General features: G+C 51.5%; 6 protein-coding genes across 6 annotated transcripts; 4 read left to right on the top strand and 2 right to left on the bottom strand.

Moving 5' to 3' along the window:
* Positions 1-4191: 4191 nt before the first annotated feature.
* Positions 4192-6550, bottom strand: QC764_406510 (uncharacterized protein). Its single transcript, XM_062946941.1, has 3 exons — positions 5189-6550; positions 4978-5134; positions 4192-4921 (listed from the first exon to the last, which is right to left on the bottom strand). Exons 1-3 carry the CDS (start codon positions 6017-6019, stop codon positions 4683-4685), a joined length of 1227 nt encoding a protein of 408 aa, XP_062800779.1. The 5' UTR covers positions 6020-6550; the 3' UTR covers positions 4192-4682.
* QC764_406520 (uncharacterized protein) lies at positions 6523-8946 on the top strand. Its single transcript, XM_062946942.1, has 2 exons — positions 6523-6994; positions 7052-8946. The coding sequence occupies exons 1-2, from the start codon at positions 6951-6953 to the stop codon at positions 8691-8693; spliced, it is 1686 nt and encodes a 561-aa protein (XP_062800778.1). The 5' UTR covers positions 6523-6950; the 3' UTR covers positions 8694-8946.
* Positions 8947-12950: 4004 nt separating this feature from the next.
* Positions 12951-15968, top strand: FAA4_2 (long-chain fatty acid-CoA ligase). Its single transcript, XM_062946943.1, has 3 exons — positions 12951-14054; positions 14108-15671; positions 15733-15968. Exons 1-3 carry the CDS (start codon positions 13609-13611, stop codon positions 15820-15822), a joined length of 2100 nt encoding a protein of 699 aa, XP_062800777.1. The 5' UTR covers positions 12951-13608; the 3' UTR covers positions 15823-15968.
* Positions 15969-16173: 205 nt separating this feature from the next.
* DOA4 (ubiquitin-specific protease doa4) lies at positions 16174-20438 on the bottom strand. Its single transcript, XM_062946944.1, has 2 exons — positions 17451-20438; positions 16174-17395 (listed from the first exon to the last, which is right to left on the bottom strand). The coding sequence occupies exons 1-2, from the start codon at positions 19599-19601 to the stop codon at positions 16490-16492; spliced, it is 3057 nt and encodes a 1018-aa protein (XP_062800776.1). The 5' UTR covers positions 19602-20438; the 3' UTR covers positions 16174-16489.
* Positions 20084-23053, top strand: VPS27 (Vacuolar protein-sorting-associated protein 27; the record flags this gene model as incomplete). Its single annotated transcript, XM_062946945.1, has 5 exons — positions 20084-20688; positions 20770-20902; positions 20964-21248; positions 21310-22102; positions 22155-23053. Exons 1-5 carry the CDS (start codon positions 20615-20617, stop codon positions 23051-23053), a joined length of 2184 nt encoding a protein of 727 aa, XP_062800775.1. The 5' UTR covers positions 20084-20614.
* A 680-nt stretch (positions 23054-23733) lies between these two features.
* QC764_406570 (uncharacterized protein) lies at positions 23734-24507 on the top strand (the record flags this gene model as incomplete). Its single annotated transcript, XM_062946946.1, has 1 exon — positions 23734-24507. One exon carries the CDS (start codon positions 23734-23736, stop codon positions 24505-24507), a length of 774 nt encoding a protein of 257 aa, XP_062800774.1.
* Positions 24508-25252: the final 745 nt, after the last annotated feature.

Genomic DNA, 25252 nt, shown 5'->3' with positions numbered 1-25252 from the left:
TTGGCGGACCAACAGCCAAAATCGGTTTCGGGCCTTTGCAGGCACACTAAACAAGGAGGTATGGTGCAAAGTCCATACAAGCGTACCTATCCCCATGTTTCGGTACGTCAAGGTTGACCTCGAGCCATGTGAGCATAGCGACGGCCCGGTAGAAACCAAACTCATCTTGGCTTCGGGAGAGATTCCTCAACCGAGCGACAAACCCGGCTCCCGTGTACAGAGGTGTAAACCGTGGATGAACGGGAGGCATGGAGGTCTGGATATTCCGGATAAATCGTCTCAGTCGTCGGCACTTCCACGTGGAACGAGACAAGGTAATCTAGGTACCCGAGAAATTGGCGTTGATATATAGAACGAATTGTATTATTTGCAGCAACATGGGATGGGCAGCATATAGAGCTATCCGGCAGACTCGAGACAAGCTTATATTGCTCGGTGAGCCCTCCTGTCTCGCTTGTCGGATGGCTTCCGGTATTCCACCCCCGACGACTGAGCTTACCAGAACAACATCTTGTACTGGACTTTGGTTACAGGTCGTATCCTGAATAGTTATGGCAACAATCGCGATGGTTGCTAGAAGATGCTAGAAGTATCATTGATCTCTCTATTTTTCAATGTAGCAGGTCACTTTACTAGGTACGTATGATATCGGAGTCTCGATTGCTATTCCACCTACAGTATGAGGAAGGAAGCTTACGAAGTCAAGGTTCAATCTCGCTGCGTCCAGAATGCATTCACCTGTCGCATGCATTTCGTGGCGGCCGCACTTGCAGAAGCAAATAGCTTTGAAGCCAAAGGTGCTGCCCCAGGGACAAGTAGGCATGTACTGGGCACTGATGGAATGTAACTCAGAGATCCCGGCTTTGTCCCTGGATATGTCTTTGGTACTTCTTCAGAAATCAATCCAACAATGGCCAGCCGTGCTTTGCCGAGTTCCAGCTGCATGGCCAAGCAGTCATCAATCCCAGGCCAGTCGATATTCTAAAAGTCCAGCATATAATAGCCGAGTATGGCAGATGACGAAGGCTCCAACCATGTAACGGAACTAATTGGCATGGTGCTCAATGGCTGGTTGTCTTGCGATCTGTAAAACTCGACGTGATCAGAGTCCTAAGCCTTGCTGTGTTGGAAGAGATAAACATTGGAGAATAGAAGAAATTGCCGAAAAGAGAGCCCAAATCAACCGCATATTCGTATGCCCAGGTGACAGCTGGCCAAGAGGATCAGCAATGGAATGGCGGTTGAATGCGGAACTACCAATTGGCCTCTTCTGAATCCGCCTTCAGCCTCTGCATACGATACCAACATGATCGAAGATCACGATCCCTAGCGTCTCGTCGCAAAGAAGAAGAGAAAAATCCCGAAGTCTGTCAGCGGTGGCAAGTGCAGCATCAAGTGCTGAACGTGCAGACGCCATGCAGCTGCATCTGAGGCCTCAAATCGGACTCATCGACCTCACTGCCGGTTGCATGGCTCCAAAAGGTGCCAAAAGAAAGAAATGCCCGGTGAGAGATAAAACAGCAAGACATGTGGTCCAACTGCCACGTCAAGCCATCCATCTCCCATATTGGCCCGACCTACCTTGCCCACCTATCTTTACACCGAGGCGTGAGTGGTGACCTGCCAGTTAGACATCGTGTCCAAGTTCCAGCCCCGTCCGGGCCAGCACCAACTGATCGTGACGACAGCCCCCGATTGACGCTTCAACGTTCTGACAGGTGATAAGGTGATGATGGCGGACGGGTGAGAGTGCGGCAGGTTTGGCGCCCAACCGCAACCGCGCGGCCGGGACAGCGTCATGTCATGTCATGTCTTAAGCGTTCCTATCAGCGTCTGTACCAGAGCCCTACTGACTTGACGCCTCCTTTTCGCAGCGCTGTTGTTCGCTAGTCATGTCAGATATCAACTTTGTGAGCGGGTTTTGGCAGCTTCGGCAGATAAGGGATAGGATGAAGGGCAAGGCTGCTTGCTGCTTGCTTCCTCGTGTTTGTTGCCCGGCTGGAGTGACCGAGTTTGTGTAGGTGAGGCATGCAATGATTGCTGCGAGCAAGGTGGTCGTGACTTGGGAGAGCGGGAATGTATGACGACGGTGGTTGTCAAACAAGAGGCACAATGATTTGACAGTGATAGCATTGGCATTTCCATTCGTCGGTGCTTGTCAAATTCCCTGCTTTCGGAAGAAAAGACGGTCAGTAACTTCAGCCTGGATTCGGGATGGCAGCCGGCGGAATGGAATTGGAACTCCATTTCCATAGGATGGCTTGATATCATGGATGGATGGATGGATGGATGGATGAGGGACGGGGCTGCGACTCACCTGGTAAAAGAGTTGATGAGTTGGCAACCAGATGACCAGCATTTTTTCAAGGTACCATGGCCCGAGGGGCTGTCGGCCACACACCAACTTATCCCGAAAGTAGAGCTTTTGGGGCCGAGTGCGGGGGGGCGTCAAGCTCTTGGGGAAGGGCGGGACGGAGGAGGGATAAACGGGACGGCGAAGCGCGTCCATGTGATGGTTAAATCGTCCTATCAATATGCTTCTAGAAGTCAGTTGTGAGTCCACCGCGGGATAAATCATTTTATTCCAGTATTTATTTCCAGTCTATCATTTAATTTGCCGTTAATTTTCAAGTGTGACTTTGCGATCAAGATTTGGAACGTCACCGTTGATGACAAAGAGCTTCTCGTGGCCGGTCTTGCTACCTATCGGAGCAGCGCCGGAAGCCACAACGAGGTGCTTACATGTCGTTGCATATACGGCGACACACATGATGAAGAGGTTGCTGAGAGTATTCTGAAGAAGAATGATGGCATTGACTATGGGTGTCCTGAGATATCTTTGGTGTCTTCAATAATGTCTGGCAAAGGCAAAGTCCAGCTATCTAATTTTGGCCACTTGCAGACCATTTCAGCTCGTCCATCACTTCCCCAGGAAACTAAAGTATGGCTGAGCATCCAGCACCGCCTCACTCTTGTTGGGCTGAGTGGCTTGGGGTGTTACAGATCGAAAGCTTCCGTTTTGCGCGGGGTAGCTATCGTCAGTATTCCCACCACCTGACAACTCCTCACCGTTATCTCCAAGCAAAATAATTCCCATAGAATTTATCTCATTTTATCCTGCCCACCATCAGTAAACTCCAGCAACACCAACAGTGACTTCGGGAAAGGTACCATTACGAAAGCCTTGGACCCGGGTGGCACCCCATCAGCATGACATGAACAACCTTCACCACCACCACCACCACCATCAAACTTGTTTGTTCCCGCATATCGTGGGAAAAAAGACAATGACCGCCCTAAAAAATGGTAGTCACATTCTTCCCTATCAGATTGGACCCTAATGTCTCACCCCCAGTGCTTGTTCCCATTGTCGGTTTCACCTGACAAACCCGCCAAGGGAGTCGAGATGCTCTCAACTCGAGGGCATGACTTCAGACTCAAACCCCAAGGTCTGGACCCCCATTGACGTGGACATCACCCAGACCCTACAGCAAATGCAAGCAGTCATCTCCCCCAAATGTCGTGCATTTTACCACGTCTCCACTGCATACTGCACTTTTCTTTTGCTCTGCAGCAACAAAGATCAAGTCACTCCTATCATTTATTCCCCATCCTGTTCCCCAAAAGTCTTGTCCCCCACCCATGACCATCACAAACTAGTTTACCCCTTTCCAGTGGAACAAACAGCTCATCACCACCCCCCCTTTTTGTTTACCCATTCCACAGCCACTCCCCGGCAGGCATCTGTTTTCTCCTCGAGACAAACACCAGCTAGATAGGTATTCTGATCCATCAAACACACTCTCCCCTCTCTCAACATCGAAAGAACCATCGTCACACATCCACCATATCCCCTCCCGGTCTACCGTTCCCAGATTTTCGTGTCCCCAATCCCTCCAAAATGACAAGCACACGACATCAAGTGCGTATCCACAGCAGATAGATACCCACCCATAGTATCACCATCACACAAAAACACCTTTCAAGAACTTCTCCTGCCAAGAAGCGGGGTTGTTGTTGTTGTTGTTGTTGTTGTTGGACTCCCCTTATAGCTTCTGCTTTCCCATGGCACGAATACTACTTTATGAGATTTTACACAAATATTCGTCACGAGGTACACATCGTAACGTGGTTGTGTACGGGGGCATCACCCCACGTTGATATCATGTACACCAGTAGAGGCTCATGATGTTGGTTCATGGTAGTAGCCATTTGCACTGATATTCTTCCAAAAACCACTGAAATAGTAACGAAAGAGTACAACGACATAAGCAAAGCGAGCCCTTGAGGCAAGCCTGTGTCATGCTAAAATATATAACTTGTGTTTACTTGGATGGAAGTCCTGTTTTGTGTAGCCCATCTTCCATATATCAGCCTTTGTCCTACATAACAAATCTCAAAAGGGAGCGATATCGGCGCAAGATCAAGTGAGCATTAGTAACTCCGCAACAGTCAGGAATACCATATCAGGGGCTGCAATGCTAAGGCCATAATGTCCATTCTTCACCAAGATCAGTCACCCAACAAGGAAGGGATATGTCACGAAGCTGGGGTGACGACCTTTCTTGCCAAAGGTTTGCCCTTGAGATAAAAGTACCCAAATGATAGTAATCCGCTTCAAACAAGTCTTCCAAGATCGCTCACCCTACCAGCCATGACTTCCCCGTCACCAATCCTCATGCTCACTCCGCCTTAAGGACGGCATTCCGGTCAGCAAACGGGTTGTCATCTTCCTCTTCCTCCGAGTCTTCATCATCGGACGGCTCAACGCGGCGTTGAATAGACGGTTTGGGTGCGGATGGCCGTGGTGGAGCTGATGGTCGAGCAGGAGACGTAATGTTGAGACTAGCCATACCGGCAACTGGAGATCTGGGCCTCGATGGCGAACCTGGCTCTTTGCCTTTTGCCTTTTCTGTCGCCACTAAAGAATGGGTTAGCATTTGAATCAGACCATTGCAATGGAGAAAAAGTACATACTTCGGTACAGGTGCGCTTGCTCGGCAAGTTCATCGTCAGAATCACTGTCCGCATCAATGGAGCGGTCAAGCTGCTCAAACGTCATGAGTGCCGTGACGAGCGTGTCGTTTGCGTATAGAAGGCTGCCGAGCCATTCCTCGGATTCCACATAATGGATCTAGACTGCTGTTAGACAATAATCTGGCGAAACTGGATGTATCAGTGGACTCACATAACGCAGAATCTTCCTGCGAAGACTCTTACAAGCCTCAAACCGCTGCACCGCCGCCTGATTTTCCGAGATGCGCTCCTTTTCTCGGTTGATGGTCTGCAGTGTGTTGGTAAGATTGATCGAGGCAATGGAGGCTTCGGCGATATGGGCCTTCATCTGCTCCTTTTCAGCCTCGAGATTGAACGGCTGGCGTCTCTTGCCCTTCTTATCCTTCTTTTTCTTGTCGTCCTTGGAAGTATGGCTAAAAGATTGAACGGTACCGGCTGACCTTGTTTCAAGGCCATGGCGAGGTCCAGACTGGGATGGACCTGCCGCCGGTGGGCTTCTGAGTTCATCGTCATCATCCCCAAAGGGGTTTGATGTTTCCTTGATCACCTTGGACCTCTCCTGAGTCACTACCTGCTTTCTCTTAGGAAGCTCGTTGTGAAGAGTAGCAATCTGTTCCAGTCCGCGGACGCCCTTGTATTGGACGGCCCAGCTGCGGAAGAGCTCTGTACACTTCTTCCTCACCTCCGGGTCAGACAGCTGAGCCTTACCGCAAAACCGCAAACGCTCAAGCAGAGCCTCGTCAGCAAAGCTTCGCTGGAAGCGGGGGCCGGCATTCTGAATGAGACCGTCCAGTAGGGTGAGGGCGCGGAGTTGCCGGTGGAGATTTCCGTACTTGAGCTTCTTTCTGATGGCGCGTGCGGCTTCTGAAGGACCTGAATCCTGGAGGTTGATGACTTCGACGAGTTCTGGGATTCCACTGAGATCATTTTCCGGTATCGCCTCACTCGTCAAATGTTCGATGGTGACGGTGACAGCCGTGTAGGGTTTCTTTTGGGAGAACATGATGGTGGAGAGTAGTTTATGTGTGCCGGATCACTAGCACATCAGTCAGCTATTGCTTTCACATGTTGAGTTGTTTCACATCACTTCACTCAGGGAGACAGAACACACCCTGCTGAGATGTCACCTCATCGAGATGCTAACCGAGGTTTAGAAACGGTATTAGATGGCCTTCAGAAAGAAGCAAAAGATGAAAAATCCCTTCAAGCGACGTAAATAGCAAAGTTTCGGCGAGACGATAATGAGGCTCCGGGCATGCGCAAGCGTCCTGTCAAGGCCGGCTTGGGCGCACCTTGTGGTTGTTGCGCGATAAGATAACACTGGAGATGGCGGGGTAGCTTGAGGGCAGTGAAGTGCTAAGCCCCCTCACACAACGTTCAGAACACCTGGAGGAGAAGAGGTTGACGCGAATATTGTACGCTCACAATACATTGGATATGACACGGTGGAAAGTTGGCCATCAACAGACGAAAAAGCCGTCTCAAGTGGCTGCAGCAGGCAAAGGTGTCACATTCCCGGGAAACTCGCATCATGGCAACTGCCCCGCAACTCCTCGGTGATCATCGTCAATGGCGCCGAAGCTTGGGCCATTCAACAGCTCCTGGTTGCGCCTGCCAAGCACAGTCAGCTGTTAGGCGGCTGCAGCTGCCAGCCAGCTGTCTAGTCGTCTCAGGGGCCTTGCCAGGGGGGAGTTGGACAAGATAGGAAGGAATGACTTACACGCAAAGGCAAGACCACCCCACGAATCGCACAAATCTGAAGAGAAAATGTGTGGGAGAATGGCGGAGACCAAATTTCACTTTCTTGAGGAATACTTTTCGGGTGTCTCTGAGGTCTGTCACAGCTGGCTCTCTTGGCCTTTGTCACAAACCTGCGTCGACAGAATACACGCACTTTCTTAAAGCAGTGTACACCGGGACAGAGGCTGGTGACGATGGAGCAACGGCAGTCTCAGCTGGCTGGGAAGGTCACCAAAACGTGAGTCGTGTCCACCATTCCCACGCTTCTTTAACTCCACTAACTGACATTGCAAAGGCTACCGAAGTCAAGACATGCCCAGACTTCGGTCTCGCACCAGAACGGAGGCCTGTTTCGCCCAGAAGAGTTGGGTTCGGAATCGAAGGACCCCTACGACCTGTCCGAAGACTCTCAAGATGATCACGAAGAGCTCGGGCTCCGGCGGCCCGCGAAGAAAGCACGGCTAAGCTATGTTGATCTCCCTGCCCATTTGTCTGCACAGAATTACCCAAAGAATGCCTCCGTCGCCGTCGCCTATCCGACGCCTAAGCCAACGAGTGAGCTAGCCAATGCCTCATCCACCGTCAACTTGTGGTCCTTTTCGACCACAGACGATGTGGATGCCGCAAACCCCGGGTCGTTGGCAGCGACGGTCTCCAAGTTGGACCAGTTCATCGATGAGACCTACCTTCAACAATGTCATCCCGCAACACCTGGGGCAACTCTCCAAACAGACGTCAATGGTGTGCTTCCTAGCGCAAGGCACACTATGAGTTTGTGTTCTCTTCCAGACTCAACTCGAACATGGGGACATAGCGAGAATGGCAACAAACAGGAGGATGGTCCTGCCAACCACAACGGGCCCCAACGCAACCAGGAAACCCAGGAACTACCCTACGCAGATTGCAACATGTTTGACCCTCGAGGTGTCGCTGTCAATCTTATGTCTTTTTCCAACATGCCGAAAGTTGAGGGCGAAGACGAAAGCTACTCGGTGGCGTCGCTCGATGAAGAGGATTTGGTGAAGTTGGCAGACTCGATCGACCGACCATCACGCCAATCACCACCGACCAGCGTGCTACGAGATATGAGCAGCATCTCGTCTGTGGGGACGTACGATCCGGACCTTAAAAGGTCTTCTCACGGCAAGCCTGCAGAGGGGCCAGAAGAGGATGAGGACCTCATGGACTCAGATATTGATTGGAGCCCGATCGTGGACCAACTAGCCTCACAAGCCAGGTCCCATTCCGTTGACCCGCCTAAATCTCAGCCAGTACCTGAAATTTTGTCAACTCATTCGCAGAAACCTGAGTTGGCTCCATCTCACCAGCTTGTGGTTCGGCCATTCAATCGACCGCCCTTCCCATCGACACTTCGGGACAAATCTCCCGTGTGCGGACTCTCAAATAACACCGTTTCACGCACTTGCTTCCGCCTCGGGCATCTCATCGCGGAGAACGTTCGGAATTCATCCCAAGACCGAGATGTCGTGTACGAGCTCTACGCGCGAGTGAACTACTCACACCGAAACCGACCCTCTGCCACTCAGATTCCACTCTTCAATGTCATCAAACATGACAACTCGTCTCGAACGCAGCACTTTCTGTTCATGGACCTGTGGAAAGATTTGAAGCCCCATGTCTGGGGTGTGTTGGAGAATTGGAGGCCCGACGGGGTTCTTGATAAACTGAGTAGCATCTTCCTTTCGGCTGGGCCACCTCCGTCGCAATTCTCGCAACAAAATGAGGTCGAGCGTGAGAGAAAGCTGTGCCGGTGTATCTGCCGCATCTCTAAAGCGCCCAAGGGGGCGTCTCAGGCTGGTGGGCGGAACAAGATCAACAATCCTGAAATCGGAGGTTGGTCTATGAAGGTGTTGTGGATAGAAGAGGTTGGGTGGGATACTATTGAGAAGATGAAGAGCATTATTTGTCAGGAGTGAAGGGTGATGTAAAGCAGGATGAGGAGATGCGGATCGACTCATCAGGGAAGGGTATGGGGTGATAATTTGCTGGACATGGAAATCTTTGCTTATTTGTGGGGAAATGATTAAGTGGTGATGGATGAGTTTATGATGAGATTATAAGTCATCTCTTGTAATTCAGTTTTACCTGTTTTTGGTCCTCGCTCTCCAAGTCTTAAGAGTCCTGGCCTTTCCAATCTGCATTCGTAACCTCTCTCCCTCTGGTCCTAGCTTTTCCTATCTCTGTTCCTAGTAGCCTTTGTCCTTGATTCTATTTTGTTTGCAGGCTACTGGACTCGTGATTATTGTTGAAGGGCTGTTATGATCGAGATCTGGGGAGGTCGAATGGAAGTCGCGGGGCTGGCTAGGTAGATAGTCACTTGATTATCTTTAATAACAAGCACCATGCACAGGTATATCGTGATGTGGTACAAACTGGGAGCATATCGACTACCTGGATAACTTCTCGAGGTAAAGAAAATCAGCCCGATCTGCATTTTTGCACCTGTCCGATTGGAAGAGCAGGAGCCCATGCATGCAAGCCACCTGGCATTGCGTGCTATTACAGAAGCTAGGGTGAACTTGCGTTTCTGCTGAATGAGGTATGGCCATCATCATTTGACACCCACTATGAAGAACGCTCGTCCTAACCAGGTGTTAGCTGGAAAAATTACGGGTGATCCTCGCAAAGATTGAAAGACTATTAAAGAGATTCGACGCAGATTCCTCGTCTCCAGGTCCAAGCTCAGGTCAATCAGAGAACGGGACCTGGTCCGCAACTTCCGATGATTTTTCAGACCTGAAAAAAGCAACTCTGGAGCTTCAAGTCCTGGTCTCCGATCTCCAAAGCCTCCACGACAGCTGCTTTGGTGGGACAGATGTCAAGCATGCGAAATGGATGTGGAAAAAGAAAAAGGTGACACATCTCTGTGAGCGTGACCAAACTATTCACCTACAACTTCAACTTGCCGCTTTGAATATATCGATGGAGGAACCTGAGTGAGCATTTTCCAGGCTCTCATTACTACTATCCTTTCAGCGAAACTGATTTTGAAGCTGCCAGGAAACAACACCATGAGATCATGCTCGAAATACGGGCAGTGACCATTCATAATCATTCCGGGATAGCAAAGCTGTTACAGAGCCACGCTTCAAACCCAACTATCGTCCCAGAAGCGTCAGCAAATGGCGATGCAGACTCCGCATCTACCGAGATATTAGTTCATACACCCACGTCACAAAGCCTCCCGGAGGGGTGTGGTCAGAATGGCCTGATAACTGTCTTGTTGAGGGCTGCTGGCCAATGCACACGGGATTGCAGTTGCAGATGTCATACCTCGAGGAAGCAGGCGCGGTCTTCCTCATAGCTAAGGTCAGCTATCGGTTCTTTCATGCTCAAGTACGACATCAGCGCCATTAAAAAACCATGGAAATGCGATCGCCCGGGCTGTCAACCTTCACGTTCGTCAACAAGCTTTGAGTGCAACTTTCTTTCATGGCTTTATCACTATTATCGTGGCTTCAGAATGTCAATTGGGAGCATGGGCGTCTATGGTGCACACTTACATCTTTTAATTTCACGCCAAGCTCCTTATTATGGGGAACTTGTGGATTTCTTGTATGGGGAAATGGACTCCCAGCGACTTGAAATACACTCAGAAGCTGGTGCTCTATATCACCCAAGTGACCATGTGCCTAAGTTTGGCGAGCCTATGATGAATGTGAGTGCCTTTTTGTGATGTTACTCTACATCGGAATGCTGTTAACCACTGCGTTACTTAATTCTAGGTGGCGTTGATCTTTTTGGGAGATCTAGAATTGCAAACCTTGGTAAATTACTGGGAACGACTTTTTCCAACTGCCGGACTTCCAAAGTGAGCGATGAACCTCCTTTCGGTTGCCATCCCTACCTTATGCTTCACCTCGCAATACGTACCGTTGTTTTGTTTTGGTAACTAATGCATGCAAAGATCCAGCATAAAAGTAATTCATCTTGTTCGAAGCGGTGGCTTCTATCCTCCCGCGACAGATTCTACTTCCACACGTATTACCTCCACCCGTGAAGCACTGTTCGAAGAAATCATGATTCTGTCGGGAGAAACAGATGATGTTGTTTCATGGCCGCCATTACACAATGCAATCCACACTACTGACGACGTTCATTCTCTTATAATAGCGCACCAGGATGCTATCAACATGCCAGACTCTTGTGGCTTAACGCCTTTGGACACAGCGGTAGGTGCACACGCACATGTCGCTATGAAAGCTTTGATCTGCCATGGGGCAAACATCAATTACATCAACGAAATTAGCGGCAATACTGCACTGCATAAAGCTATGCTTGTTTTGTGCAAAGAATGCGTGGGGATCCTCCTCGATGCAAACTGCGATGTTGGTAATTACAACAACGGAGGTTTTCTTGCCATTCACTATTTATTTGTAAGTATAGTCCGCCACGATTGGGATAGACGAGAAGAGATTCTTAAGATTACGGTGCTGCAGCATCCTTGGCTGGTGAATGCCTTGACAAGGGATCTTCACATATGCTCGCCTCTAATAATATTAGCTGGGAATCCTCAAGTCGAAGCACGGAGTCTCAGCTTGGTCTTGGCCTTTCTTTCTCAGGGCCGCTTTGGAGTGGATCTCGAAGCTCGTGATGATTCTGGGAGGACAGCTGCACTCGTGGCTCTGCGACAAGGCAACCTCACATGTCTGCGACTTTTGGTTGAAGCTGGGGCTCGACTGGATGTAGTATACAAACAGGGGAACATCCTCCACATCGCCGCTGTCTATTCCAATGCCTGTACACTACAGTACTTACGAAGCCAGAGCGTGGAAGTCAGCTGGGTTCTTGGGGTGGGGAACCAATCCTGAACCGCGTGGCATTGCCTTCGAGATTGCATGACGTCCACCGACTCTGAGCTTTCCGATACGGGGTAGCGGCGGCCCTCAGTAGTCGAAGCTCATGAGTTTGCACTGTTGTACAGTGAGGTGAGAGACAGGTGCCTGCAAAAGGAGCTCGGGTTTTTGGAGGAAGTAATGGAGGCACTGGCTCGGAGGGATGGCGATGCGGCAACGAAATGCTTGAAGCCTCTGATGGAATATATGAGCGCAATGGGGTGGGATTGGCCATATGAAACTTATCGGGTCGTGGTTCTTCAAATCAAGGATCAGATGTGGGATGCTGCAACTGAAGCGATCGAAGAAACGAGTGGATGTTTGTCAGGTGGATATGCGGACTTCACCTTGGAGATATTGGCCTAGCTTTGATGACAAGCCAGATCAAGAGGACTATTCAGAGGCTTTACAAGCAATTTGACGAGTTGCTTGTGAAAAAGTATGGCGGCGAGGCGGTTTTGTTTTACGACAATGAGACAAACGAGGAGACTGACACCGCGGAGGAATGGCATGAGGCCCAAGAGGAGGTAGCCAGCACTGATGAGGAGTTGGAAAGCGTCGAAGAATGAGTGGGCTTCTTTTGGGGTGAAGTACGATGTACGGCTCCCATGTACAAATAATTTTCGCATCTTATACCACAAAACCATGGAGCTGATTGAGGGCCAGACTGCACCTGGATCCTTATGAAATTCTCCACCTGGTCGACAGAGGAATGAGGTATATCGCAGGACTTCAAATGGCCTGATGTTCGAAATCCTTAACAGTGCGCCCCTTTACTTTACCGGCATCTCGGCAGAAAATAGATACCACCCTGATTATCCTTCTCTTTCATCTGTTCTATGAGTGCTTCTCTTATCTATTCGGTGAATGAGACTTTCCAGCTGACCTGATGTAAACTGCAACCTCATGAACCTTTCCCAGCAAACAATCGATGACATCGTGTGGTGGGGACATCGTTCAACCCTGTTCCTTACACCCCACATTGGCGTGCTCATAGGGCTGAAGCAATCAGGGTCATTTCAGCATTCTTCACCAGGCAAAACCTTTCCCATGAAGGTTATTAGATCGAGAAAAGCTTTTTGCATAGTATGCTGGGAATACCTTCAGTCAACATCAGAAACGGTTCAACCCGAGAACCGCGCGGCTGAACTCGACCGACGTCATCTGTGGACATGGGGAGCTTGGACCAGGTGGGGTTCTAGCGCACCTTGGCAAGGCAAGTTCCGACACAGTGGGGGACCCCCCCTGTGTGGCCTGTCATGTGCCGTCATCACCCACCTCAGCTGCTTGGGGCCTTTATATAGAAGGAGCGCGCGGCTCAAAAATCGTTGAGGTCATTGTGTACGACCCTGTGGAAAACAACCGATCAAGGCATTGAAACAATAAAAATGGAGACGAGCTCGCTTGCGCTGGACACCTCAAAACAGCCAGCTCCCCGAGTTGAAACTGCTCCCATGACCCTGAACCGAGGCATCTCAACCCGGCAGCTTCTTTTCTTTGACACATCCTAAAAGCTTCACTTGTGCTCCTTCTCAACAAAATTCAAAACGCCTCCTTGGCATACCATACTTTTTTTGACGAACGTAACCAACCGTCCAATACAAGCCGCTTGTCTTACACGGCCCCCCAGGTCACGCTACCAAAAGCAGCCTCGCCGTATATGCAAGCCACAGTTTGGCCGACTTACACAAGTCAACTTTATTGAAAGCCGAGGTATCGATATCACAAGCTTTGGAGATTGGGGCGTTTGGTAAGGACAAGAAACGAGCTTTTAGGTTCTCCGGATTCCGCCAGTTTGGCTAGTTAACCAACGGACTTGCAGAGGTGTTTTCGACCGACTTGGAGCAAACTAGCTCTGACAAGCTTCGACTCGCAAGTTTGACAGCTTGCCGGTTACACGACGCAGTTCAGACGACCGCTGTCTGCCTTCTTCGCCTACCTGCGAACCTATTACATCTCACCCTGTACCTCTCCCTACACAGGGTAACAACTCAAAATGCCCACCTCCTACAACACCTCCCCGATCCCCCTCAGGAAGGTCCAACACCCGCCTTACACAATCCCGGTGCCAAACCACCCTCAAGTTCCCAACGAGACCATCCCCCGTCGTCATCCCAAAGCCCGCGATGGCCTCCTTGAGCGCCCCGCCCCGGATGTTAATACTACCTTCGACCTGTTGAAGCGCTCGGCAAAGCTCTACCCAGACGAACCGGCCATCGGTAGCAGAAAGCTCATCAAAGTCCACAAAGAGAACAAGAAAATTCCCAAAGTGATCGACGGAAAAGAGGAGCTGGTGGACAAGGAATGGACCTTTTTCGAGCTGAGCGACTATGGGTATTTGACCTACGGGGAGTATTTTAAGCAAGCTCTCGAGGTGGGAGCAGGGTTGGTGAAGCTGGGTTTAAAGGAGAAGGAGAGGGTGCATATTTTTGCTGCCACCAGGTAGGTTCACTCCGTAATAACATGATACTGGAAGGTATTAACAGTGAAAATAGTCCCGAATGGCTAACTCTCTCCCACGCCTGCTCCTCCCAATCACTCACCATCGTCACCGCGTACGACACCTTGGGCCCGTCGGGAGTAGAGCACTCACTGCTGCAGTCAAAAGCCTCTGCTATCTTCATCGACCCTCACCTTCTCAAGACAGCGAAGAAACCGCTCGAAGCAGCTGGTGATCAGATTAAATTCTTGATCTACAACAACAACTCGCACCAACCAGTCCCCGACTCTGAGATTGACTCTTTCAAATCTGCCCATCCAAATCTCAAGGTATTGAGCTTTGAGGAACTGCGGCAGCTGGGGCAGGATAACCCCGTCGAGGGGAACCCGCCAAAGGATCCGGAAGAGGTCTACTGCATCATGTACACCTCTGGCAGCACCGGACCACCAAAGGGAGTACCGGTTAGTCATGGGGGGTTTGTTGCTGCGGTGGCGGGGTTGTTTTCTGTCATGGAGGAGAGTGTCTCACAAAAGGAGTATGTTCTTGCTTATCTCCCTCTGGCGCATATCTTTGAGTTGGTGTTGGAGAATCTTGCCATATTTGTTGGGGCTACTCTGGGGTACGGCAGCCCACGGACGCTGTCCGATCAAAGCATGAGGAACTGCTACGGAGACATGAGAGCTTTCCGACCGACGGTCATGGTTGGCGTCCCCCAAATCTGGGAGACCGTCCGGAAGGGAGTAGAAGGAAAGGTCAACAGTGGTGGGGCTATCATGAAGAACCTGTTTTGGGGGGCGTATGCGCTCAAGGACTTGATGGTCAGGACTGGGCTACCTGGTCAGGGCATTTTGGACAAGCTCGTCTTTGACCAAGTCCGGGTTATGACAGGAGGCAGACTGAGATTCATCGTCAATGGAGCGAGTGGGATAGCCACCGGTACGCAAAAGTTTATGAGTTTGGTTGTGGCGCCGATGATGAATGGGTATGGTCTCACCGAGACGTGCGGGAATGGAGCACTTGGGTGCCCGTTGCAGTGGACGACGGAGGCGATCGGGCCTGTTCCTGCTGCGGTGGAGATGAAGCTTGTGAGCTTGCCCGAGCTGGATTATGTGGTTGATCACCCTACCAATCCGCCCCAGGGAGAGATCTTGCTTAGGGGGAAGCCGGTTCTCAAGGAGTATTTTGAGAACCCGGAGGAAACCGCCAAGGCTGTCACAGAGGATGGGTGGTTTAGGACGGGAGATATCGGGCAGTTTGACCCGGATGGACATGTGAGGGTGATTGACCGGTTGAAAAACCTGGTCAAGCTGCAGGGAGGGGAGTACATTGCGCTGGAGAAGCTCGAGGCGGTGTATAGGGGTGCCGCGTATGTGCAGAACATCATGGTGCATGGGGACAGCGGGAGCCCGAGGCCGATTGCGGTTGTGCTGGCGAATGACAAGGCGCTGGCGGAGAAGGCGAAGGAGTTGGGGGTTGGTGAGGCGGATATGCACCGCGACAAGAAGGTGAGGGATGCGGTGCTCAAGAGCTTGCAGGGGGTGGCGAGGAAGAATGGGTTGAGCTCTATGGAGACGGTGGCGGGGGTTGTGGTTGTGGATGATGAGTGGACGCCGAATAATGTGAGTTTTTTCCTTTCGACAGAGTATGAAAAGAGAACGGATGGCTAATGATGAGGTGTAGGGTCTTGTGACGGCGACGCAAAAGGTCAACAGGCGGGCGGTTAGGGAGAGGTACAAGAAGCAGATTGAGGAGGTTGTGGGGAACAAATGAGTGATGAACGGGGCGTTTTCATGTCTTTTGTTGGTTTTCAAGCCGATGTTCATGCTGGGAGGACATTGCTATGGAGTTTTGGAGTGCATGTTTATTTGATATTTGATGTTAGTTAGGATTAATCAATGGAATTACTTTACCTGAAGAATAATGCGTCATGGTTGGAAGCAATGGTTTTGAGGATATGAATATTGCCCTGATTCTATTGAGGGACTTTGTAAGTTTTGAACGTCTAGTTATAGCTTGTGGACAATTTGTGTTGTCAAAAGCATTAAATGGAAGAAAGCCGTGGAAGTCAACTGTAACGAGGATCCATTGAATCAAGATGAAGAAACTTGAAGTGAAGTATGCTGTCGTTCATTATGGGAACAGAAACCATCAGATTTTCGATTGGTATCACTAGCAACTAAACAACAACCCTCCCACGCCTTTGCTACCAACAAACAGCAACCCGCCAAGTAACCACCCATGCTCCACCCATCACCTATCTAGGTAAGCACCCTGATGCTTTCCAAAAACAGCACAAAACCCAAATACATCGCCATTTATCCTCCGCCACCATTCTCAAACCTGAGTACCCTGATCATCTAGTTCAGTCTTCCAACTTCTTCCAATCTCCAGAATTAGAAAGGGGCCACTGCCACCTGCCCAAACTTCCTCTTCCTCTTCAAACATCTTGATTCCTTGTCCCCCTCCTCTCATAAAACACCAAATACGCCGTAGCATTCGCCGCCGAATCCCCATAAAGCTGCTCAAGATTCCTTGGGTTCTTCGGCCCGACCTTGAGCGGCGTGACATCCCGATCGTTGCACTTCCACCAGCTCTCCGGATCACTGCTCCGATCATCCCTGACATACTCGATATAATGTCCCGAGGTAGTTGTCTCGCCAATGTGCACCGTCACAGCATAGAGGTCATACACCATGTCATCCTCGTAGTGTTCATCGCTGGGGTCGACGTGTTCGTTTGCCGCGCCGGCAAAATAAGGACGCACGTCAAGCCCTTGGGTCGGGAACTGTACTATGTTTTGCATCTTGTCGAATTGATTAATGCTGCGCTGAAAGGAGAAGACAAGCCGATCCGGTAGTCGGGCGAACTTGCGGGCTCGAGTGCGGTGCTTTGTCGAGTTGCATTTCTCACATCTGGCGCCATCCATTTTCTCTGGCGCGGCGCTCTGTTCAAGCAGCTTCAGCATGCTGATGGGATCTGACGCGCCATCAGGGAAATTGAGGATTCGCATGTCGGAGACCTCAAACTTTTGGAACTGGTGGTTGCACTTGGAGCAGGTGTTGATGTACACATCCACACCACGGAAGTATTTGGTCACCAAAGAGTTGTGACCTTCAACGTAGTTGTTCCAGAATTTTACTGCGTTTTGGACAGCGGTGCCTTCGTTAGGTGTGTACTCGTCCCGCACGTTTGTCACCCGATCTCGACGAGTGTTTGTCTCATCGTCAATGGTTGTGAGGATGAAGTTATAGAACTCTTGTGCGTCCTGTTGGCGATTCCCCCCGAAAAGATCCCCGTCGTTTTTTGATCTGGTTGATTTGGAGTGGATGTAACGGATGTATTGCTACATGCACTGTTAGTGACTGATGCGCTGAACACACTTGAACTGTTTTACGTACCATGAAGGTCTTGGCATGGATATACTTGAAAGATCCGGTGTTGATCCACTGGAAGAGATTTTCCAAACATTTCATCAAGAGTTGGGGGTTGTCAATGTTTTCGTCCAGCTTTTTCGGAGCTTTGTAGTTGTGCCTCCACGATCCATCGTATACCTCTTTGCAGAAACCAGGCGTGGCAAACAATGACTGAAGTGAGCTGTTGGCAAAGCAATGAACTCCTGGGTTGTAGAGACCGGTGCGATTCTTCCGCACTTCGGGCCTTGCGGCGCCGGGGGCGATTCCGACCGCCTTTGCTAGAACAGGTTCATCTGACAGTCCGCTATGACTACGGCGAGGAACCGCAGGGGCGGGACGAGCCGGTGGGGATGGTAGGGAGCTGTAGAAATTCTCATCGCGGGATATTCGATCATAGAGGGGACTTTCTAAACTTTGGCTAGGTGGCGACGGCGCAGACGAAGAAACCATGGACTCTTTCTGTCCTGATACCGGCGGGTAGCGACGAAGAAAGTCTTCGGTTGTTCGGATGGGTATTATGGATGCGGGATCGGAAATGTGCTTTTCCCAGCGTTTGGCTTCCTCGGGATTCTGGATGGGTCGTGCAGCATACTTCTGTTTTTGGTTCAAGAATGACCTGGTCATGGCAGTGGATGCCTGCTTCGCGGTCGGATCAATGGTTGATGATGTCTGCAAGCTGGCCTTTCCAACCATGCTCGTCCATGCGTCCAGCCCGCCTTCGAGCAGTTTAGGCCGTGATTTGGCAGCTCTTTCGCCGACAAAGTCATAAAAGCTGAGGGCGCCGAAAAAGTTGAATACGGTGTGCTCTATGCTGTTTGATGGTGTTGCGGGAACCGCGGTCGAGTCCTGATCATAAAAGACCACCAGATCAAAGTCGGCCCGTTTCTCAAAGAGAAGCTGTTCACTTGCAGGTGCCAGTACCATGCTATTGGCAATGTCCTCGCCCGAGATGTGCGGTCTCGATAGTACCTCGGGCTCCACGCATATGGTGGCCTGAGATAGAATGTGACCTTCGTCAAATTCTTCACGGCTCCTAATGTCCACTATTAATATTGATATCTCCTTGGAGCCTGCCTGCTGGTACTGGAGCAGATCCTTGACGGAAATTGTTTCATCGTAGAAGTTGGGTAATGAGAGTTTTGTTCTCTTGTTTGATGTCGGCCTGTCGAAGCTTTGAGCTGTCGAAAATATCTCTCCTGCCGTGGACGGTCTTGGGGCTTTGGTAATGTTGATGGACGACACCGAACCTGTCCTAGAGAACATGGCACGGGGAGTACTGGAAGGCAGTGCGGCTGCCTCCTTCGAAACGGTGCCCCTGGGTGGATTGTAAATGGCATCTGGCATTCGCGGTAACCCGCCGAGAGACGTTTGCGAGAACAATGGAGGTGGACTGCCGGGTGCTACCGCCGTTGTTGGTGACACGATCGGCTGGGTTCGGACGCGGGGGTCTTGGGTCGTCTGTACTGTCGTTGTCCTCAGATTCGCAAACCGTTGGGCCAGGTCCTGCGCTTTGGCCGAGGGCTTGGAGATTGCATTGCCATGGAGGCCCTGTGGTTTAGGACCCACCACCGGCTTCGTTCTCGGAGGCGACAAGGGGGAGAAACTCTGGTCCGATGACGTGCCATTTGTTGCGCCGTTTGTCCTTTCGAAACCGTTCCCGTTGATATGTCCCCCATTCCGACTCTGCCTCTGGGCGGTTGGTTGGACACAAGTCCTAGCATTGTCTGCCTTGATTTCCATCTTGATCCTCTCGAACTCGGTATGCGTAGCATCAAGCTGCCTTAACACACGAGTGTACCGGTCATGAAGCGCCCTGGAATCCCTCTGCATCGACACCCAGCCTTTGTTCTTCTTGATCAGATCCAACACAATGATACTGGCCCGTATATAGTCTTTGAGGGCAAGGTCAGGACGACCAAACGTCTTTGATGATTCAGCCTGTCGAAGGTAGTTTTCGGCCATTTGCACCACTCGCTCAATCGGAGCATGAGGGTCGAGGTCGACTTCAACCGACGTGATGTCGTCAATGTGTGGAAGCGGCCTCCTCGTCCCATTTCCTCCATTTGGAAGCCCACCATTTGTTGGCCCCGCGCGCGAGGATCCTGCATGGTCCATCATGGTGACAGCCCCTGTCATGGAGAGGACGTTGGAAGGTGGACCTTGTACCTTGGTCTTGCTTTGGAACACTCGAGAAGTCGAAAGACGGGAGAGAACCGTGTCGCGAAGAAGCAGATATGTGGGTGGGGGATCAAGTCGTCGTAAGCAGTCGTCGAGGGCATGAGGTCGTTAAGTAAGAGCGGCAAGTCTGGTCGAGGGCGAAAAGCGAGGAGTGAAGCTTGGGCGGAAAGCAGCGCATTCTTTGTCTCGAGATCAAAGGGTTGTCCATCCATCCATTGTTTGCGCGGTGGGGAATCCCGCCCGTGGCAGTTGTGTCGTGAAGTTGTGACGAATGCGGTCGTTGAGATGGTGGAAGCCCACTGTCGTTTAGACCCCGGTTCCCCGGTCGTCGAGGTACTTGCAGTGCTCTTGGCGCCCTGCCTGTTCTTGGGGGGGCATGATATGCCCCACACCAGCTACACGCACTCCCGTCACTCTTGAATTCTCAAATAAAGGAACGGGCTGTCTTGGGCTCCTCTGAGAATACATTGAATTCTTGATACCATAACACACCCATGTGGGCAATGGGAGTTAGAAACTTCAGAAGTACCTAGAACTATTTGTCTCCAAAGCCGCCTGCCTGGCACAAGCCACACCTCAAGATGGCGGGGCGGCTGTCCTAAGCCACGGGCTGACAGGTGTAGGTAGTCCACTGTTTCGCTTGGCAAGGCGAGCTCCTGGGGCGGCCCATACGTAACCAACAGGCAGGCAGAGACATCCAGCAAATAACCCATGCATAATCCATCATCCACCCATCACGAACACACGTTCGCACCTCCTGTCTGGCCAGTGCGCAGATCTTGACTGGACACAAATACTTTTCTTGCCATCGTTCGACCCTTTGGACTATCTGCCAGGTTTATTGTCCTACTCCTACCGAAGACGCCGCCGACATCTCCCCGCCCCAGCCTCCCGAGAGAGAGCCCACTGCCCACGAATTCCAGGTTGTCGCGCCAGCTTCCCTACCTCAATTCCATAGAGAATCTCTCACGATGATGGGGTGGTGGTCTTCCGGGGCAAACACTGCCCTGGACGAGCAGGTAGAGAAGGCGACAAGCAGCAGTCTGTAGGTGTTGCGTCATGCTCCCCGCTGTCCCCGCTGTTGGTTGTGCGACAGAGCCATGTGCTAACAACAGTGTGTCCGCAGCGAGGATATCGCTCTAAACCTCGAAATCTCCGACGTGATTCGATCCAAGACGGTGCAGCCCAAGGAGGCGATGCGCTCGCTCAAGAAGCGCATCAGCAACAAGAACCCCAATACGCAACTCAGTGCGCTCAGTGTAAGGGCTGGTTTGGGCATCTGTTTGGTAAACGCATAGCTGACCAGACGTCTACGCGTAGCTCACCGATACGTGTGTTAAAAATGGAGGCGCCCATTTCCTGGCCGAGATTGCCTCGAGAGAGTTTATGGAAAGCATGGTTTCGCTGCTCAAGGCCGTTGGACCGGCTGCCGTCAATGCGGACGTGCGCGCAAAGATACTCGAGCTTATTCAGTCATGGGCCACGGCCACCGAGGGGCGCTACGATTTGTCATACATTGGAGAGGTCTATCGAAACCTTCAGAGAGAAGGGTTCCAGTTCCCCCCTCGCGTCACCGTCGCCAGCAGCATGATTGACAGCAGTGCGGTATGTCTCCTATGTGCGGGCAAGCTCTACTCTCTGCACCCCAAACTGACATCTGATACAGCCCCCCGAGTGGGTCGATTCCGATGTGTGCATGCGATGTCGAACCAACTTTACCTTTACCAACCGAAAACACCATTGTCGAAACTGCGGAAACTGCTTCGACCAGCAGTGCTCAAGCAAGACGCTCCCCCTACCCCATCTTGGCATCCTCCAAGCCGTCCGCGTCGATGATGGCTGCTACGCAAAACTCACAGACAAGTCAACCCCTTCGAAGGGGAGCGGCTCTGGTAACGACCGCTCCTCGTTGTACTCGTCGTTTCCCCACAAGAACAAGAGCTCGAGCATGCAACCGCGTAATGCTCGTGTTGACGATGGATTCGATGAGGATCTCAAAAAGGCCCTTGCCATGAGTTTGGAGGAGGTTCAGAACCACAACCGTGCCTATGTCCCTCCGACAAGCAACGGAACGCAAGCGAGCAAACCAAAGTCGGGTGAGCAAGTATCGGCAACCAAGGCGTTTGAGGATGATGATGAAGATCTCAAAGCAGCCATCGCCGCCTCGTTGGCAGATATGGAGGAGCAAAAGAAGAGGCACACCGCAGTCTTGAAAGAACAAACAACAAATGTTGGCGCGTCTTCATCAACAGCACCGCTGGCGCTCCCCAAGAATGACTACGAGCTCACGCCTGTGGAGGCGGAGAATATTAACTTGTTTGCCACGCTGGTTGACCGATTGCAGACGCAACCGCCGGGAACCATTCTCCGAGAACCACAGATTCAGGAGCTGTACGACAGCATCGGCACACTCCGGCCAAAGCTAGCCCGAACTTATGGAGAAACCATGAGCAAGCATGGTATGTCAAGTATCCCGACCCATCCCAAGTGTACCCTGCTAACCCACTACAGACACTCTGCTTGACTTACATGCCAAGCTTTCGACCGTGGTGCGGTACTACGACCGTATGCTTGAGGAGCGCCTATCCAAAACCTACAGCCAACACAGCATTGGTGGCTACAGTCTTCCCCCACCCCGTCAGCCCGCGGGACCATACCCGTCCCTTCCAGGGAGCGCCTCAGCCTCGGTTGGGCCAGCCGAGCACTTTTATACTGGCGAACAACAGCCGCAAGAGTACGGGAGGTCGGTGGGCCATCCCTCTTACCCACAGCCAACACCTCAACCTCCAACCCAGTATGCTCCTCCCTACGACAGACGAGAATCGGTAGCAATACCTCCCAATAGCCAATATGCCCCACAGCAAGTGCCGCAAAGGACGGGAAGCTGGGCAGCAGCACCGTCTGCGCCCCCGTCACAATATGCTCAGCAGCCTAGCTATCCCACCGAGGTTGCGCAGCAACAGGCACCTCAAGCTCAGCTCGCTGCACCCAGCACGGGAGACTCTGTTGGGACCACCCCTACGGCCGACCCACATGCTTCCTTCTATTTCAATTCACAGCAGCCACAACAACAAGGGCAACAGCCCGCTCCTTCTGCCCCTGATCCGGCAGCGTCGCCGTATCCCAACTTGGCCCAGCCGATGCATTCTTCATACCAGCCCTCACTCCCACAGACTCCCGCCTCGGCTCCTGCTCAGCCATCGCAGCCACAGCAGCAACATCAAGCTCCACCGCCCCAACCACAACAACCATACTGGCAGCATCCGGCTGCTCAGCAAACTGCGCTTCCGCCTGTTTGGCAACATCAGCCCAGTCAGACCTTTCCGGGCTACAACCAAGAGTCTTTCCCCGCCGCTCCTCAGCATGCGCCTAAGCAGCCAGTAGTAGAAGAGAGCTTGATTGATTTGTGAGACAGGATATGACTATGAGATGTAGCGGATCGGTTGGCAGGCGGGGAGACGGGACCATGATACATAGATAGTTTTAACTATGTGTAATGAGGTGTGAAAACCGACATTTGAGTACCTAGATGGTTTTGTTTCTCTGTTGCGAGTGCCTCTGAAGTGTCCCATGTCGGCTACATAGTTAAATGGGTGAAGCGCTGACGTAATAATGTGGATGAGAACCAGTTGCACCCTATCAAAGCTGTCCGTGGAACAGATCAGTCAGAGTCGAGGCACCATGCCGCGTGTGAGCGCGGGTGTCATGGGTACTACACGTAGGTCGGATCCGACAATGGTGGGGGCTCCAGAAGCAGTGATTCCGTCACCGGTCCGGGGGATTGGCATAAAGCGGAGGTGGGGTTGTGAGTGGGTGAGAGATCCGGTTTCTGAGTCACCAAGGAAGCTGGCGCGGATATATAGCGGACAAAGTCTTGATTTATATTTTCCTTCCATCTTTTCAAAGTTTGGGTTCAATTTGTCTGCTTTTCTGAATAACATTGGCTGTAAGCTGAGTCGGTTTGTTCAGTCTGAGCTCACACCCACCGTATACGCTCATCTCATCTCAACTTTCATCCCCATCTCTTCACCTCGACTGTTCATCTCAACTTTTTTTTCCCCGAAGATTGGATAAAAAAGGGGAAGGGAAAATGCCAACCTACGTCCACCTTGTCCGCCACGCGCAGGGTTACCACAACCTCTGCCAGGAAAACCACGCGCTCCCCGACCCGGACTTGACAGACCTTGGCAAGCGGCAGTGTGAGGAATTGTATCAATCTTTTCCGTATCACGACAAGATTACGCATCTGGTGGCGTCCCCGTTACGTCGCACGATTTACACTTGTTTGTTGTCTTTCAACCCGGATATCGCGCCTGATAAACCGAGGGTTATTACCTTGCCTGATATACAGGAGGTCTCCCCCTTTCCATGCGACACAGGCTCCGAACCTGCAAAACTACTGGACGACTTTCCTGATGATAAGGTGGTGGATTTGGGATTGGTAAAAGAGGGGTGGAATGATAAAGGCCCGGGGAGTGAGTACGCTCCTGAGCCGAGAAAGTTGTTTGAACGGGCGAGGAGGGCGAGGGAGTGGTTTAGGGATTTGGGGAGGGATCATGCGGGGGAAGGGGAGGTTAATATTGTTGCTGTGACGCATGGGGGTTTTCTGCACTTTTTGACCGAGGATTTTGAGGGGGTTGATTATGGGCGGGGGACGGGGTGGGGGAATACTGAGTGGAGGAGTTATGAGGTGGTGGAGGAGAATGGGGAGGTGAGGCTGAGGGAGACGGGGGAGAGCGCGAGGCGACGGAGGGGGAGTAAGGAGGGGTTGACGGAGACGGAGCAGATGGAGTTGAGGGCGGCGTTTGCGGGGGCGGTGGAGAGGGAGTTTGGGATGGGGGAGGCTATTGAGGAGGAGGAATAGGAGCTGGTTGGGATGGTGGTTGGGTGGCTGGATCGGTGGTGTGGTCTACCGTCCGGTTGGGTCTCTCGGGCTCGGACCGTGTGGAGGCGGGAACGGGCCGGAGAATGGGTGGATTCTCGGTGAGGATGTTCATGCTGGAGATCATGTGGGAATTCAAATGATAACGTTGGCTTCATTGGTTTCGTAGACCGAGGTGAGGCCTCTGGGAGTATGCCATTGTGTGGCTTAGAGTTCTGCTAGGAGGAGGTCAGATGTGTGGCTATACACAGTAGACACAAACATTTTAAAAGACAATGATATTTTCCGACTGGTAGTGGAAGTACGACGTGGACATGGAATGACCCAGCTCTCTTGTTTGTGACTTGTTTGATGACTGAACCGGGCTGAAGTGGGCTGTTTTTGTGACTTGCGTGGATGTTTTACTTGTGGTCCCGGTGAAGCGCGCGGCTATGGCTTTAAAGGTTGGTAGTGAGGGCAGCTGTATGAGAGCCGAATACTGTATCAGCGCAGCATTGCATGCCGCTGGGAGAGGTGGCATTTAGCTGTCGTTTGTCTCTGTTTGAGGTCCATTGTATATGCGGAATCCATGGTTCATATGCAAGTCCCGGAGTGGTTCCGCCGTGCATTGCCGTGCTGGTGGAGTGTCATTAATGATGGGCAATCTGAATTTGATGAAGAGAACAAGCTCCCAGGTCGGAATAGCCTCACTGATGATGTTGACATCTGGTGGCTTGCTAAGCTAAGC

The sequence above is a fragment of the Podospora pseudoanserina genome, chromosome 4, assembly GCF_035222485.1.
Source record: "Podospora pseudoanserina strain CBS 124.78 chromosome 4, whole genome shotgun sequence".
Taxonomy (NCBI): Eukaryota; Fungi; Ascomycota; class Sordariomycetes; order Sordariales; family Podosporaceae; genus Podospora; species Podospora pseudoanserina.
The sequence above is the reverse complement of the archived record's forward strand: the minus strand, read 5'-3'. Positions and strand labels throughout refer to the sequence as shown.